This window comes from Vicugna pacos, chromosome 30 (assembly GCF_048564905.1).
Source record: "Vicugna pacos chromosome 30, VicPac4, whole genome shotgun sequence".
NCBI lineage: Eukaryota > Metazoa > Chordata > Mammalia > Artiodactyla > Camelidae > Vicugna > Vicugna pacos.
Window position 1 is genome coordinate 18,923,384 of NC_133016.1, and position 17,292 is coordinate 18,940,675.

Genomic DNA, 17,292 nt, shown 5'->3' on the forward strand with positions numbered 1-17,292 from the left:
AGTGTGAATAAATGATGATTAAAAGCGTTATAATGTACCCACATTTTCCTTAAATGCAGCCTTCAGATAATTAGGCATAAATCCTTTCATCTTTTTCATTTCCATAGGTGTACTGATAACAGTTTTATAAACAACCTCTCTCTTCCCTTGCACAGGTCAGAGTAGAGCCTCCCCAGGTGAAGTGCAAGCCCTTGGCTGTGACCTTGATGGTCCACTGCTCTCATCACTGGCTTCACACCCCATCTGTACGCTGGCCTGATCCAACGAGCCAGTTAATAGAGAATTTTGTGGTGTATATCTCCTTGGGAATTTTAAGTAGAAACAGATCCAAATGGGAGGACAAGAGATCCCTCTCTGGAATGAGACGATTGGCTTCATGGTCCTAAAAGGAGAGCTGAGATCCAAGCAGGCTAAGCAAATAGGGGAAGAGTGACTGCAACCTGCTGGGGTGTCTGTCTTATAAGGAGGGTCTGGGGAGTGATGTTAACAGGGGTGATTGCAGATCTTAAAGCAGAAGGAAAGGAGATGATCATGATGATTGGGTTAAAATCATTTAGTAGTGAGTGCTGTGACTGACCTGGGTGGCCCTGCAGGGATGAACCTCTGCAGGAGGAAGTTATCCTGCTGGGCGCGTGGGTTTGGGAACTGGAAGCAGGGAAAAGGGGGTGGTCTGCTTGACTCAGAATATCAGGCAGTGGAGCCCAGGCAGTTGACAATGAAAAGTCTTTGATGGATGCTGAAAATGCCTCCTCCTCTCCAGTATGAGAGTTTAGTGTTGTCCTCTGAGTCTCGGTGACTCTGGTGTGCCCTGATGCTTTTTGTGTGTGTGTCCCTGGGTGGGCAAGAACTCCACTGATATTTTTGATAATGAGTTAGGTTGTGTTTATGGCTAAGTCATGAAATGTCACAGATAAACAACCATCTCCTTATTAGGGTGGGGAAGGAATGGACTCCTAGGCCTGGCCAAACCCTGGGTGAGCCTGGGCAACCTCTTCAAGCCCTCTGGTCCTCAGTTTGCCTGCTGAAAAGTGGGAGTAAATACACACTTGGCCCTTAATATCCATGGGTTCTGCATGTGTGGATTCAGCCAACAGAAGTTCAGTTCATGGGTGGTGGCACCCTTGGTTGCGGAGGGCTGACTGTGCTACATGAGTTTATGTAAGAGACTTCAACACCTGTGAATTTTGGTATCTGGGCGGGGTGGGGGGGGTCCTGGAACCTATCCCCTGTGGATACAGAGCGACAGCTGTATTCAGTCTTCTCCAGGGCACTGTAAAAATCATCCAATGAGGTATTTTGAAAGGTGAGTGTAAAGGAGGAAAAAGAATTGGTGCTTTTATTAAACCTTTGAAGCTGTTACATGTTCTGGGCCAGAGCCTGCAGGGTGATTAGGTATGAAAGATCTAAACATGCCACAAAGACCTAGTGTGACTTGCTTCTTAAAAATTCGCTTCTGCTGTAGCTGTGAGTGAGCTCAGGGCTGAAGTCCTTCCTCTCCCAGTTCAAGTGCCTCCAGTCATCAGAGTGGGTTGAAGTTACTCCTCCAGGAAGCCTTCCCTTATAAAATATGACCGATGCTCTGCTGTTCATTCCTGTGTGCAGTGTTGCCTGATGGTTGTATTTCAGACTGCGTGAGACTGGGGTTTGGGGTTGAGTTCTGCCACTTTGTAGCTGGGCCTGATAACGTGGACTTGACCGGCAGGAGGAGTTGGCGTTTAGGGTGGCTTGGAACATAAGACTCCAAGGTGGGAAATGGAAGAGACCAGGATGGAGAGGTAGGCAGGGCCACTGAGGCATGAACAGGAGATAGAGCTGAGGAATGAGCAAGGAAACTGCTGTGCCTGGGACGTAGAGGTGGGGGAAGGAAGGGTTAGCCTGAGTCTGGAGTGGTCGGAGGAGGCCACGTCACACCAGGCCTGTGGTGCCCTTCTACCATGTTTGACTTTTGCCTTGAGGGCAATGGAGCAGGAGGGTGTCTCCAAAGGGCTATAAGTAGGGAGTGGTGTGATCGGAGTTACCAGTGGTTTGCCGGAGGGTTTGCAGGGACAGGGGCAGGGAGACAGGTTGAGAGTCTGTTGCAGCAATCCTCAGACAACAGGTGCTGAAGGTCAGCCCCAGGGCAGTGGTAGTCGGGATGGAGGAAAGAGAGATAAGAAATTCTTGGGAGCTCAAATTGGAAGGACAAAGTATGGAAGGAGGCCCGGGAGTTGCAGTGAAGCTGCGTCTAAGCCTGTGTAAGTGGAGTGCGTTCAGCCGTCCACGCCCAGGTCGGGAGAAAGTCATTTAACTGGTGCTCTCAGAGGGGGAGGGAAACAGCCAGTGTCCAGTGTCAGCATCTTGTCAAAATCAGACATTATACACTTAGAAATGACGGAGCACTGGACAGAGCTGTACTATGTCTTGTGGAAAATTGATTTTCGAGGGGAATTTTGATTAGGTGGAATTTTAGCCTTAAATGCTGACCTCCAAGCCCTGTAGTGCGTGTACCACCCGGGGCTGATGGCGTTTTTGCCCTCCACTCTGAATTTTGGGACAGAACTGAGCCCCTCGTCACCAGCTGTCCCCCAGGCTGTTACCAGGGGCCTGACTGATGAGGAATGAAGCTGGGAGGTGAGAGCAAACATATGAAAATCTCATCCTACTCTGGTACCTGTGCTGAAGTAGCTCCAGGTGCCCCAGCTTAAAAGAAAAGCAAAACACAAAACCAGCCATGTCCCCCGGGCACATCACTGCCCCTCGTTTGTCAGATGAGGCTGTCGGACCGACTCAGCTTATTGGCAGTCACGGAGGTCTGGTTCTAGGGTGGGGGTCGCTTTCCTTGTGTGTCTCAGAGCCTTTTTAAAAACAAGTCTGTGGCGAATCCGACTGTAACGTGAATTATCCAGGACTTTTACGTTCCTGTGTTTTTCAGGTTATCAGTGAAAGTAACAAAGACAGCAGCAGGGTTTGTCAGTGTGGTGTGATTTTCTATCTGTTGTTACTCATTCTTCTCTCCCATTGGCTGATGTCAGTAAAGATGATATTGGAAGGGTTGCACACTCAGCTGGGAATACGGTCTGGTCTGGGAGAGCTTGCTGAGGGAGGAGAAATCTTCGAGGGTCACGGTCTGTGGCAAACTGGGCCACATCCCTTTGATGCCTGACGCTCCCTTCTCCTCCCCTGCCACAGCGTGTGCGGAGGACTTCTTCTACACGTCACAGGGAGGAGACACGTCCATCGAGGGTGTAGATGATGCTGAGGACTTTGAGAAGACCCGACAAGCCTTCACTCTCCTTGGTAAGGGGCCTGGCAGTGGGGAGAAAGGACCGAAGGGTTTATTTGGTGGAGAGAAAGCCTGCAGTGTCTCACTTTGCTTGCCAACCTTCATAAGCTGGTGGGGAAGCCCTCTTGCCCTCGGTGAATATCTTCTTACTCTCTTATCCATCCCAGCCCTCGGGCCCCCAAGCTTAAGGCGTGGAGCTTTGCTGACCTTTCTTAACAGTAAGGATTTAAGAGTTAATGTCTCAGGCTCTGTGGAGTACTCCTCTTCACCTCCTCCAGGCCATTGATGCCAGTGGAGGAAAACCAAGAAGAGCCTGTCTTTTCGTGTACAGTCTGGGTTTAGAGGCAGTGTGTTGTTGCAGAAAGAACATGCCTTGGGGACCAAAACCACCCATGTTCCACAATCATGGGCTGCAAGTTGGAAACAGACTGTAAGGGTCTGGAGGCTCTGTCACCCATACACACAGTGTCATTTCTGTTACTGCTGCTCCCATGCAGAGCTTAGCAGTGGAATCCTTAACATGATCTCTCTGTCCTTCTGGGTCATAAAGGGCAGTAGGGCTGGAGAAAACTGCCCCTTTCCCCTGCCAGTTTTGGGGGAGAAGAGCCCCAAATGGTAAGGTGGAGGGCAATCCTTGCTTAACTGGGCAGATGAAGTGGTAGATTCCTGGGACCTACAACCAGAAAGTCAGCCTGAAATCCACAAAGTGGCTCAGGATGGCCCTTGTGCTTTCCCAGCCCTTCCCCGACAGACAGACATACGACGAACCCAGAGCAGCATTTCTTAGATTCTTTGGGAATCAGGGAAATTTTATCCAGTGTCCAAATAAAACCTGGCCAAACAGGACACACCCTGATCTCCAGATGGAGAGAAAAAGAAACCCAGGACCTCATGCGCTGAAGTCTGAGTGCTGTTCACTTCTGTGGATAACTGGTAATAGACATGGTTTGTCTTTTGTACCAGTGACACAGAAACCACACTGATTATTCCAACAGAGAAAAATTATTGTAAATAATTGTTCACGAGAGCAGTAGTAGGTAATTAACTATTAAATAAGAGGATTTTTAAGGACTCAGAAGTAGCAGGTGCAAAAGAACTACCTCAAGGGTGAGGAAGAACAGCCAGTAAAGGAGCTGTGGATGAGGAGAGCCCCCTGCCCCCGGCTGAGATGTTGATCACTTCTAGGAGGATGTGGCTGCCCCAAGATCAGGAAGCCCTCTGGTGGTGAGGAAACCTGTCGGAGGGTGTGGGCCTGCACTGGTCTGTATAAGCAGCCTGCAGTGCCCCAGGGGGTGGTGGGACCACAACTTCTCAAAGCAGCCTGAGGACACAGCTGGAGCTCGCCTGGGAGGGTGCTGGGCTCCAAGATGAACACTGGTTGCTTGGAGGATCAGAGTTAGGAGTGGAAATGTCTTCTTGTTGCTCTTGCCTTGCCAAGTCCTTGCAGTGCCCTCTATTGACCAAGTGTGACGTGCCACCAGCAGGCAAAGGAGAAGTATTGACAGGGTTTTTAGCTCCAGTACCACCGAGCAGGGCAAAGAAGGGCAGATGTGAAGCTGGGAGATAACACATTAATAGTAGCACCCCTGACTTCCCCAGTATCACATGGCTATTTTATTCTCCAGAGCTGGGGAGCACGTTTGAAGGAGACTTGAAGTTGAGCTGGATAGCATTCTGCCCAGAAAGGAGAAGGCTCCTGTGGGGCTGGCGCGAGCCTTGGGCAGAGCTGATCCAAGGAGAAGGTGGTTTCCTCCAAGGCTCTAAGAGACCGGGTGCTTTAATTCTCAAAGCAAACAGAATTTGTGAAATTAATCATTTTACTAAGCCATCTTCCCTACTCTTAAATAAACATGTCCATTTTTTAATTCCAGAGGTTGGCAAACTTCTTCTAAAAGGACAGGATAGTAACTATTTTGGGCCTTGTGGGCATATGATTTCTGTAGCAGCTACTGAACTTTGCCAACGTAGTGCAAACGTAGCCATAGACAAGATGTAAAAGGAAAGACATGGTGGTGTTCTAATAAAACTTTATTTACAAAAACAGGCCATGGAAGCTACAGGCCATAGGTTGCCAACCCCTGTCTTACACCTTCAGTTTTGTGTTTGATTTTTTTATTTTGTTTTGTTGCTTCCCATAGTGAGGCACTGCTTATTCAGAGACTCCTGTATTTAAGAAGGGACTTTCTAGTCAGTATAGTGCAGGAATCCTGACTATGGTTAGGATTCAACAGTCATTCAATATCTACTGCTTAAATGCCTACCTTGCAGGGTGGTTAGGTCTCTGGAAATTGACAAAGCATTGGTTCCTAAGAGTAAGTGAAGGGGAGAGGAAAGTGATCTGTCCCTCTCATCATGTGATGGATGGCCCCAGCACCCACTTCCTGACCAGTCCTTCCGTGGCACTTGAGAGCACTGCAGACTCTGATCAAAAGCCCGGTGCTGTCCTCCTGACACAGATGCACAACTGTCTTGTCCTTGTCCTGGGTTTCAGCCTCTGGCTTTAGCCTCTTCCTTTTGCCAGTCTTTGCTCGGTTACACTGAACCAGGACATATGCCTCAATTGTTCACTCTCTGGCTGTTTTTTTTTTTTCAGTTGAAATAAAACCAGATATCTAAATGATGCATACATTTCTGTAGACATTTGCAAGTACTTGCCTCTGTGTAGCAAGAATCAATTCAGTCATTCTATCACTCCTGTTTCTGAGCACCTACTGTGTGCCAGGCCCTGGGGATACAGTGACGAAGCAAGAACAGGCATTTGTTATATTTTTTTAAATTTGTATATTTTGAAAATATTGTGTAATAAAAATTAAATCCCTGACCCCTGTGAAATTTACATGGTAGAGGTCCTCAAACATTAAAGTCTAGAGCTAATTTGTTCATGCTTGGGTTGTCTACTTTGTTGATTATCTGAGTAAAGTTTTTAATCCTAGCATGACACATCTTTACTCCCATTTATATAGATGTCATTGACTCTTTTTTAGCCTGAGTGAAATAATGCCTTAAAAATAAGTAGCTCCATCTGGGGAGGAATCCGGAGGATAATTGTATTATCTCTTAGACTGAATGGTAGGTTGATTGGCGTTATTATATTATTCTGGAGCCTTTTGCAAAGTCTGAAATATTTTGTAGTTCAAAAAGAGATGATAATGCCTTAAAGCTAAATATAAATTTTAAGTGATTATCCATGTCTTTGATAACCTGCACAAGTAACAGAATTGACAGCCAATGTTTGCTACCAGAGTGGTTCTGGAGTAGGTGTGCGTGTCTGTAACTGAGGGAGCAGATCATCTGATGAACAGCAGTCCCGGTGGGGAACAGTCAGTTGCCAGCTGGCCGGCCAGCCCCATAACAGCACCCCTAGGAGAAGTGTCTCCTCTTCTCCCTCTGTTGGCACTTCGGATGTGTGTCACAGATGTTTGCAGGATGTTATGTTGGGAGAAAAGTGACCGCAGATAAATGACCATTCTTACTAAACTCATAAAAGCATCCATAAAGTGTTCGGTTGAAATGAAGTCCAAAATGGGTCTGCATGATTGCTCCCTCTCCTTTGCTCTTGGAGAGGTTAAGGTGATAGTGACCCATCTGGTTCGATCTGGACAGTCACCATGAAGATATTTCCCTGTTAGTCCAAGGAGCCGCTTTGCCCTCGGAGCTGATTCCCTGAGTGGTAATTACTTGGTGGGGAGCCTGGATCGTCTTAGGACTCATTGGCCCAGAAAAGAAAATGAAACCTTATTTTTTTTTAAAGTCTTTAATAAGAGAGTAAAACACCCTTTCTATCCTACCATGTATATTGAATGTCATTCATTCTTTTTTTTTTCTCCAGGAGTGAGAGAGTCCCATCAGATAAGCATTTTTAAGATAATTGCTTCCATCCTACACCTTGGAAACGTGGAGATTCAGGCTGAGCGTGATGGTGAATCCTGCAGTATATCAGTAAGTTGCACACCAGCACTAGAGATAAAATGTACACAATTTATTCTGTTCGTTCAGCTTTATACAACTGAAACGTGTCTTTACACTTAGAGGACACTCATAGGTTATTTCTTCTTAACGGTGATGGCTTCTGTTGCCTTGCTGATAATTTTTGAGAAGAACAAATCCTTTTGAAATCAGTTGCCATCAAGTTCCTATCACTGAGGGCAGGGAATTTAGTAGCTATTCAGTAAATCCTTTTTGATGGTTTGATTTCCTAAGTACCCTGAGTTCCATGGAATTCTGTCTGTGTTATCAGTGCGTGAGTTCTTCCTGAGCTCCTGGCCGAGGTCTGTGCTTCAGGGAAATGAAGGAGTGTTGGGCACCATACCTGGTGACTGTCTCCAAGGGGCTTACACACTCTAAGTGGGTAGATAGGACAGATGATAACAGTTGCCAAGATTTGGACAGTGCAGGCAGAATATTGAGACATCTGTATGAAAGGATTACAGACTGCGAAGTGCTCCATAAATGCTCATAGTGTCTGTTGTTTTCCTGGTGCCCCATGTAGTACCTTATATGTGGGAGATAAAAAATGTGTAAGTGGGTGGTGTGCTGCCAGTTACAAGCAGTGTAGACAGCGTGCTGTGTGCTGTCTGGGGTGTAACCGTGTCGGGTTGGGCTAGCACTGCTGTTCTGACCTTGAGTAAGTGAATCTGCAGGTGTTTACTTTCGATCTATTTTGTGCCTATTTATGGCTAAGTGTTGGGATGCGCAAGGTATGATTCTTGCTACCAAGGACTTGGAATTTCAATAATGGGGTGCTGGGGAAACACAGAAGGTAGTACTACAGAATATGAACGTGGGCAAGTCCAGGCCGCCCACAAGCTGATGCTTTTCAATTGAGCCAACATTTTTTAACCTCCCACTGTTAGTGGGGTTAGGGGTTATCAGAAGTTAAAATGCCCTGCCTTTAGGGAGGGGAAGGCCTGAACAGTAGCTGGCATTTGCCTGAGCTCACCACCCTCTCGCACCCCCATCCATCTCCCCTAAAGGCCAAATAGTCTTGGGTTGGGGGAGTCCCTGGGTCCTCAGGGCTGCTGCCATCCTCGGCATGGAGTCTGCAACCTCATGAGAGGTTCACCCGCCTGGGCCCAACGTGAAGGAGGGAATGCTGGAGCTGGGCAGTGCTTGGTGCCCTGGGACAGGGTGTGTGTGTGTGTGTGTGCGTACGCGCATCACAGGGCACTGCGGTTGGCAGTGATGATGCTGTGAGGCAGATCGAGGTGAGTAGAGGAGGACCTGGTGCCTTGGTGGGGGGGTGGATGGGCCTCCAGTGCAGGCCAGACACTCCCCTGGCCTGAGTCTTCAGGGCCCACAGAGCATGTCCCCTCATGAGAAAAGCAAGGAGGGTCTGTGCTGTCCCCGGTCCCACACCCCTGTAAATGTCCCTTGGTTCCTAAGGGTAACTGTACTTTGCTCAGTATTGGGGACAGTGAGGTTAGGAACATTGGTGTCGAAAAAGTCCTGGGTTTAGGCGGGTGAAATGCAGGGAAGATGGCAGATACTCCCTTGGCCTCCACCCCCTCCTCTCCTAGTCCCCTTTCTCTCAAGGTCACATCCCCCATCGTGGATTCTTACAGCATCTGTCTCTCTCCTCCAAATCACCTAGCATGGTTACAGTTTTACATTTATTGTGTGGTGATTAGCTCTGTGTGTCTTCCTCCTCATGAGACCCCAGCGTCTATGGGGACAGGAACTGCTGTGCTCACGTTGTGTCAGCAGCACCCGCTCTGAGCTCAGCGCTTGGTGGGTGGGCAGTAGGTAAGCAGATGGGTGGATGATGGAGGCTCCCTGGGCGCAGGGGTGATGCAGGCGGGAGCGGACAAGCAGATCTGATGGGGGTTGACGGTGATGCATGAGAACCAGGGCAGTGAGCTCCTGAGCACCTGTGGTTGGGGGTGGGGTGGGGCCAGGACCTCTTTGGAAAGCCGAGAACTGGGCTCGTGAATGAAGTGTCTCTCTGATCTTATAGCTGACCTTCCACATCAACCTCTGAGGGGACCTTCAGGTGACAAGGAAAGTAATGTTTATTGGTGCTATTTGATCAATGCCTGTCCCCCCACCAAATCCTAGGACCATGTCTCCTGTGCTCACTCTTCCATCCCTGACACACACTGGCACCCACTGAGTGTACATGTGAAGACTGTGTGAAGGTGGGCTCTCAGGGCACACTTGCAGAAGTGTGGACGGAGGACACAGATGCTGGTGAGGGAGGAAGAGGAGGACGCCTGGCAGGTAGAGGTCTGGACACCACATGCACAGCAGGTCCTTCCTCTTACGGATGACAGGAAGTCAGAGGCTTTGGAGCACAGGTCCGTGGTCCAGGCTAGTCTTACATGGTCCTCCAGTTAGAGGCTGTGTCGAGAACTGGTTGAGAGTGAGAAGTATAGTCAGGACGGCCAGGGTTCAAGTCCTGGTTCTGTCACTTACTGATCGTTACTTACCTTTCTGAGTCTGTTTCCTCATCTGGGTGGGGGTGACTTTACCTGCCTTGGCACAGGGCTCACGTGATTGAGTTCTGGACTATTACCATCGCTGTTGGTAGAGCCAGAGTGGACCTTCCAGGCATCCCTCTCCTTTCACAGATTGGAAAGACTCAGGCCCAGAGAGAGGAAACTGTGTCTCCAAAGTCATAATGACAGTTAATGGCAAAGTCAGGCCGGGGCCCAGTCAGCATTCTTTCCCTGTACCGCTGCCAGCCTTGCTTCCTCCTCGGGGCTGTCAGCGCCTCCGCTGGGGCTGTCCTCCACTAGCCTGCTGCCCCCAGCAGTGCACGTTGCTGGGCACGCAGAGTGTGCTTGTCAAAATGCTTCACTAAACGGTTGCTGGTGGAAGTCCCTCTCAGATGGATTTTGGTTTATTCCGTGGGTACATAGGGTCGACCTCCTGCTGGAAAGGCTGTCTGTCCAGATGTAAGGTGCCTTCTGCTCGGTAGTTTTTATTTTTAATTAAAGCATGAAAATGTGTTCCGTGACTGCCTGAGTTACCTTGGAGATGCAACAGTGTGCAATTACTTGGACACCAGAGGCAATTTGTTCCTTGAATTTGGCAATATGGGCCCACAGAACTCATCTGCTGCCTATGATGCTGGCTGTCTGTAATGGATTTAGCATCATTTAATTAAGCTTAAATGTAATTGCATGATGTGAAATCAGTTTCAGCTAGCACCTTTAATCAACAGCCAGATGCAGGTAATAAAGGGGTGAGCCATACCTCTCTGCAGCCGATGGGAACCTGTCCCGGGTGGTCATCAAAAAGTTCCAAAACTTGGGGCCCTTTCTCCACTGCGTTCACCCGCGAGATGCCAGTGAGCAGGGAGAGCCTGTGGGGTCATGTTTGCTGCTAGCGGGCCAATTACTGACAGGGAATCTAGCTGCAGTGCTAGGCCAAGCAGTTAAGAATTTCTTGGAAATAGGTCAGATTAACAAGTTGGACATTTGCCACCTCTGAACCTGTTGCCTGCCAAGCTGTCCCCAGGCACTTAACGTTATCACATATGGCTTTCTGTTTTCCAGGGAGAGCCAGGGTGGGGTGAGGGGCTGCAGAGAGGAAGACTGTTGGCCAGGGGAAGTAGCTGTGGCAACCTCACCTGCTGAACGAGAGAAAAGACAGGGGCCTGTCCACACCCACCCAGCCCAAGCTGATTCTCCCCCAGGCCTGGTTAGGAGCTCTGGGCCACAGTCAGGGAGCCTCGCTTTGCCCCATTTTCCTCATCTGAGAAGTAAGGGGGATTGAATTAGAATGATGATTCCCAAATATTTTCCTGGGAACCTTAACCCTAGGCCATTTCTTAGGAAGATAAGGGTCTTTTGTCAAATAAATTCAGGAAATGCTCTGTGATACACCGCTCTTGGTGTTTGCAGGGTACGTTAACAAGCCAGTTCAGCATGTTTAACCTGGTGTCAGCATCCCATCCCCGCCCCACACCCACTTTTGTTGAATAAAGCCAGTTAATGGCCTTTGTAACTATTGCTCCACAAACCATACCCTGGAAAAACACTGGCCTTAATGATTCTTGGCAGTTCTTCCCTACTCTGACATTCTGTTATTTTGTAATTATGTGTATTTGGGTAGATGGATTTTAAATATCTGTAGGAGGGAAAAAATTGCCTGTGAAAATGGTACAGTTATCTGTGTTAATTGAACAAGACTACATGTACATCCTGCGTGGCAGCCTCATCAGAAAATGAGTCCCACAAGCAATTTAGGGCCATTAGGAGGTGGCACATGACGTTGCAGAGGGCTCCCTTTCAAGCCTCAGATTTATGAAGCTCTCCGGCAGGCTTATGGCTGGGTTATCAGCTTTCCTGGGGGGATTTAGATGAAGGAATGAATAAGAGGCAAGAAGAACCTTTGGGTGAAATGCAGGTTTTCTGTGGGGTGTCATGAATGGGCAGCAAGGATTACCCAGGAGACTTTCACACCTGGGGTGAAATAGGACTCTGTGGGTGACTTAGTTATCAGTGACTCAAAGGCCAGGTGATATGTTTGGTATTTTGGGGTAAATGAGGGTCAAGATCAAATGCAGCTGGGAGAGGCAGCTGGGTACCTGGGTAAGTTCTTATACTTCCCTGGGGCTCAGCTTCTTACCTGTACAGAGAAGGGGCTTAAACTGGAGGCACTCCTGGTTTTTTCCAGGTCAAAATTTGTTCCCTTTTTTTGTCATTTGTCCTAGCTTTCCACCTTGATTTACTTTTTTTACCCAAGTGGCAAGTGCTTTAAGAATGTAAGTAAGTTCAGTAACATGTTAGTATCACTGAGGTTAAGGTAAAGCACATCTACTTGGAAGCTTAGGGCCGAGCAGCGTCAGAGCCCTGCATTGTCCAGGGGGTTCAGCTCAGGGCCTGTTTCCGAGCCCTCAGTCCAGGTGCTGATCCAGGGTAATGTTTGTAAGTGGGGACTTCTTTCCAGGCCGTGGATGAAGCACTGCATGTGGAACTCTGCAGAAGGAAACTGCAGTCACTGTGACTTTTGCCTTCTGGTTCCTTATTCTTAACGGGTTATCCATTCCTCAGCTCTCAGTTCTTGTGCTGCTCCCTTCACTTGGGAACCCTCCCCTCCAGGTACTCTGCAGCCGGCTGGCAGTGGAGGAGTGCCCCAGAATAGAGAGTTGTTTTTAAAGCCCTGCTGATGATTTGGTCATTAGCAGGTATTATTGGTCTGAGCAACACTCTTTGGGCCCTAGTTTTCACTTAGCGAGGGCATGAGAGGGCTAGAGCAGTGGCGGGGATGAAATGGGGCTCTGGGGAGGCCTGGCTTCGCTCCCCAGGCAGGAGGGGAGAGGGCGTGGTGGTGGGCTATCCTTCACGCCCCTCCTGAACCTTCCTCCCCTGTCTCTTCCAGCCCAAGGACGAGCACCTAAGCAACTTCTGCCAACTGCTGGGGGTGGAGCACGGCCAGATGGAGCACTGGCTGTGCCATCGCAAGCTGGTCACCACTTCAGAGACCTACGTCAAGACCATGTCCCTGCAGCAGGTGGTCAACGCGCGCAACGCCCTGGCCAAGCACATCTACGCCCAGCTGTTTGGCTGGATCGTGGCGCACATCAACAAGGCCCTGCACACCTCCCTCAAGCAGCACTCCTTCATCGGCGTCCTGGACATCTACGGGTAGGCCCCCCTCCACCTGCCGACGGCAGTGTCTTCCTCCAGTGTTTCAGAGCCAGGAGGCACCTTGGAGCCCTTGCTGGTGGTTCTCAATCAGGGAAGTGTGTTACATGAGAGGAAGGGGGCATTTCTGGTTGTCACAGTGACTCGGTCACTACTGGCACCTGGTGGCCTGAGGCTAGGGATGCTCAATGTCTTACAATGTGGAGGACAATCTGGAGGAAGAATGGATCCTGTCAAAAAACCCAGTAACTCCCCGACTGAGAAGCCCTGAATACATCCCTTTTTCCAGCTGGGAAACTGAGGCCCAGAGTCAGTGTCTTGCCAGGCATCAGACAGGGGGTTACTGTGGACTTAACATCAGGTTTCATATTTCAATTATGTTTTTATGTAAATCTACATTCAACCTCATTCACTGTATCACCAATCAGTGTGATTGTTTTAACACCATAATTGTGCCTAGTGCTATACAGGTGGATGCTGTGTGTGGTCCTTCCTGAAATTTCTCAGTTCAGAATCCTAGCCTAACGGAAAGGACTATTACTTATAAGAGCGTATCTTGCAGGGAGAGGCAACATGGTGGAAAGTGTACTTCACTAGGCGTTCGCTTGAGCTTTTGACGCAGTGCTGTCACCAGCTAGCTGAATGGCCCTCTACAGATCACAGCCCTTCTGATCTTTAGTTTCCTTAGCTTGAAATGAAGTTTTGAGCCACAGCCTCTTTGAGGGTTTTTCCAGGTCCTTCTCGAATTGTTTGAAATTATATGTGCTGGGTTGAAACCTCCTTGCACTTCTTTTATGATCAATGTCCTGCCCTCTTTAAGCTAATAATAGATGAAATTCTCCTGGATCTTTATATCATAGAAGTCATGGCTTCTGTCTTAAAATAGAAATTTGGACCCATAAAAGTGCAGAGTTGTAAGAGCCGCGATGCTTGAGTAGAAACAACCGCTTCATGGGCCGCCGTGCCAGCGCGCACCTGGAGTCGAGGCTGCAGGAAAGGAGAGCCTCCTCCAGAGGCGGCCGCTTCCCCGGGCAAAGGTGTGCCGTCCTGGTCCCTCTCTGCTGCTCTTATTCATCCTGGGCTTCAAATCAAACCATGTCACATGCTGTGGCAGCGACGCAGGAAGAAGGAAACTTGATTTTTGGCGTCACGAGTGCCTCCAGAACATGCTGAAGAGTTAAGTCGTGTGCACGAGCTACAGGAGCCGTAGCAGGGGCAGCGTGAGGGCTTGGTCACTTAGCGCTGCGCCGCTTTACAGGCAGAAGGGGGCGTGCTTGTTGGCGCAGTCAGGAAGAGCTCTCTTCATGCGGAAGGTGAGGTTGGAGCTGTGATCTTTCAAAGAGAGGGTAGAACATGGACGGTGGGGGAAGCCCTTTGGAACAGGATCACAGTCCCAGTGGTAGGAGAAAGTAGAGGTAAAAGGAAGCCGCCTCGGCGATGAGGAGCACAGTGCAGAGTGACCCCGAGGGGAGGCAGGCGAGGGCATCCTCTCGGGGCTCTCCAGGGCTCCAGCCGAGCGACGGTGGGCGCCGCTTCTCCTCCTGGTCCGTCTCGTGCCTGCTTTGGCTCAGCCTTCCGGTTGCTCTGGGCAGAGCAACGTAGGCCAGTCTGTGCACCCTGGGAGAGTCAGTAATTAATTCTGTGTCACTCTTCCCTCTGCCATGAGCACTTTCAGGTAATCGGGTTTCCAAAAAGCTCACCTTTAGTACTACCTTCTGGTGTAAGACCCAGAGAACCTCGGGCTGCATTCTCTGACCCGATTCTCTTCCTACCTGACTAAGTACCTGGGCAAGAATCTAGTTTTACTAAGTTTTTGATTTGGGAAGATTAACATGCAGACTTGTTGTTAATAGCATATACGTGTATGATGACTGCAGTGTCACTGATACGCAGAGCATCACGCCTCAGTTCTGTCACAGCTACAGACCGTCCTCAGTGCCTGTTCCCAGGGCTCCCCAGTGAGAGGCTTCGCTTGTCAGTGGGGGCCCTCTGTGTGTTGGGCTCCTGGTGCTCCTGAGTCTGAAGGTATCAGCGGGGCGCCTGCAAACTGAGGTTTTGTGCTTATATTTGCCATTTAATTTTTATAGTTGAGTTTATTTTCTCTACAGTCCTGGCCTGACTGCCCAAAGGGGAGAAATAGATCACAGCAAAGACTTGTCTGTGCTTTGAAAGGCACACTTGTTCGTGGCTGGGTGGGGATTCAGAGAACTCCTCCTCCTGTTTTGGGTGCCAGCTCCTGACCTGTGTGTCTCCCTCGTCTCACTGTGGCCGCGGGTTCCTTTGAGAACACGGGACAGCTTTCCCGTGAGGACGGGTCCCGTCACAGGGCAGGGCAGCGCAGGGCCGTGTAACGCACACTCTCGGGGGGTTCCCTGCCCCCGTGCATCCTTCCGGGCCTGCTGTGCTCTTTTCTCTCTCTTTCTCTTTTTTCTTAATCCTTGTTCTTTCTCGGAAGCTAATTTGCTTTTTCAAACTTTAGCATAAAGCAGTCACATTTAGAAAGTGATTCGCCCTCTTCCTGAGGAGAGAGAAATGCCACACGGTTCCTCCTGCGTCCGCTCACTGCAGCGTGGACTTTACGCCCTGCCGGCAGGGTTCAGCGCGGCAAGTTAGAGACGGGTAGGGTCAGACTTAAGCAGCTGCCTGCCTGCCTGGGCTGTTCATTGACAAGGAAGCACTTACAGACGTCCCTGCATGTACATACGTGTGCTTCTCAGCGGTTCTGGTCTGCTGACAGATTGTCGTAGACATTTGGTTCACTTTTCAGGTCAGAGGGTACATAATGAACTCTTAGGAGATTAAAACCAGAAACTTCACCACAGGAAAGCAGGTGACTTGAATCTGGAGATACTGTTTGTGATCTATCAGGTCAGTGACATCATTTCTTAATCTGGGAGAAAATGACAAGATTTGGTGGAATCCGGGAATTCGCATTGAGCTATGTACTGTCACCAGAAGTCACCTGAAAGACACCAGATGGTATCTTTCAGAAACTTTCAAAAAAGACACCTTTCAGAAACCCAGCAAATCTTTCGTTTTCAGTTATGTGAACGTGCGCGTCATGCTCGTTCCTCGCCGGTGTCGCCAGCTGCCTCCCGCTGCAAACTAGCTCCTGTCTTTAGGCTTTATTTACAGCATGACGATGGTACGTGATTCTCTCTGAGGAGCGTTTTATCTTCCATGGCATCAGAAAACTCCAGCGTTATTGTTTATTTTTTGAGTTTCCTACCCAAATCCCTGACCACCGAAGACTGGAAAGGAGACCGTCTTTCCCACTGTTTCTCTCGTTTCTCAGCCCCAGTCTGGGTAGACCTTGGAGCACATAGAAGATGCCCTTGGGATGACCTAATGTTTTTGATTTTCTTGCTCCTCCTTGTCATCTGTGAGCAGAGGGCATGTGGAAGCTGCAGAGAATAGGAAAGAGCGTGGGGACAGGTTTCTCAATACATTTAAACCCCATAGCTTGAGAGGAGAGGAATAAGGCATTATCTCCCTCTCTGAATTAGGTTAGAAATGTGCAAAGCTGGCAAATGAATCGCTGCCCCCTTACAACTAGGCGCTAATTACTTCAACTGGGGTAGCTGTCCCCAGGTTAGCTGTGGCACCTAGCTAGAGAATTACTGGCTCACCAGTCAAGCTCATCCTAGAGACAACTGGGAAGGGGTTCTGTATCTGAATGAGTCACTCCAGATTTTCCTATAAATGTTTCAAATGTTACCATAGAATCAGCAGCTAGAGTGAATAAACACACACACACACACACACACACACACACACACATATGCAAGCAGTGTGCACGCCAGCATCGTACACACATACCCCGCCTCATCGCGATGTTCTGACTGTAGGTAGTTCAGATGGTAGAAAAGGCTGTGAGCACCCAAGTGAATGGCATGAGCCTCAGCTGCCTCCACCCCAACTCTGGTCCCTGATTCCCCTGCTCAGAGGCCCTTCCCTGGGGCTTTTCCTGAGCAGTTGCAGACACCCAGTGTCCTTCCCTCAGAAGCATGACTTCCCTACGTCTTGCTCGCCTGCCCCCGCTCCTAAAAAAGTACAAAGCAAGCAACACGCAGAGCAATTTAGCCAGCCAAGCCAAGCTCTTTTCCTTGACTAAGGATCTGTGACGCTGCCTGCAGGGTATTTCTTACTAGGCAGGGGTTGGAAATTAATTGGAGAAAGCCAGGCAGCTTTTGGCTGGGGTCTCCTTTTCATGTTGCATTAACCAGCATTTGCCTCTACAGGCTCGATTAATTGCAGTCGTAATCCTTTATTCCTCTCCCATCCTTGAGGTGACTAGAAATAAATAGCTCCAATTTGGGAAAAACACACATTTATTTGTCTTTGACTTGAGCTTTCAAAATGCCAAGGTCGGTGAGGCGTTGGCTATGGCCAGCTCATTCTTGGTGCGGACAGCTGGCCTAGGAGACTTCTGGAGCAAGG

At 49.2% G+C, this 17,292-nt stretch overlaps 1 protein-coding gene across 2 annotated transcripts in view; it reads left to right on the forward strand.

The window, feature by feature from the left end:
- The window catches only part of MYO5B (myosin VB), a 289,752-nt gene that overhangs the window by 178,644 nt on the left and 93,816 nt on the right, over positions 1-17,292 (forward strand). For both annotated transcript variants that reach the window (XM_072952259.1, XM_072952258.1), the window contains exons 8-10: positions 3,169-3,276; positions 7,092-7,201; positions 12,587-12,852. In XM_072952259.1, coding sequence (XP_072808360.1) covers positions 3,169-3,276; positions 7,092-7,201; positions 12,587-12,852 — 484 coding nt within the window. The remainder of the gene's footprint in view (positions 1-3,168; positions 3,277-7,091; positions 7,202-12,586; positions 12,853-17,292) is intronic.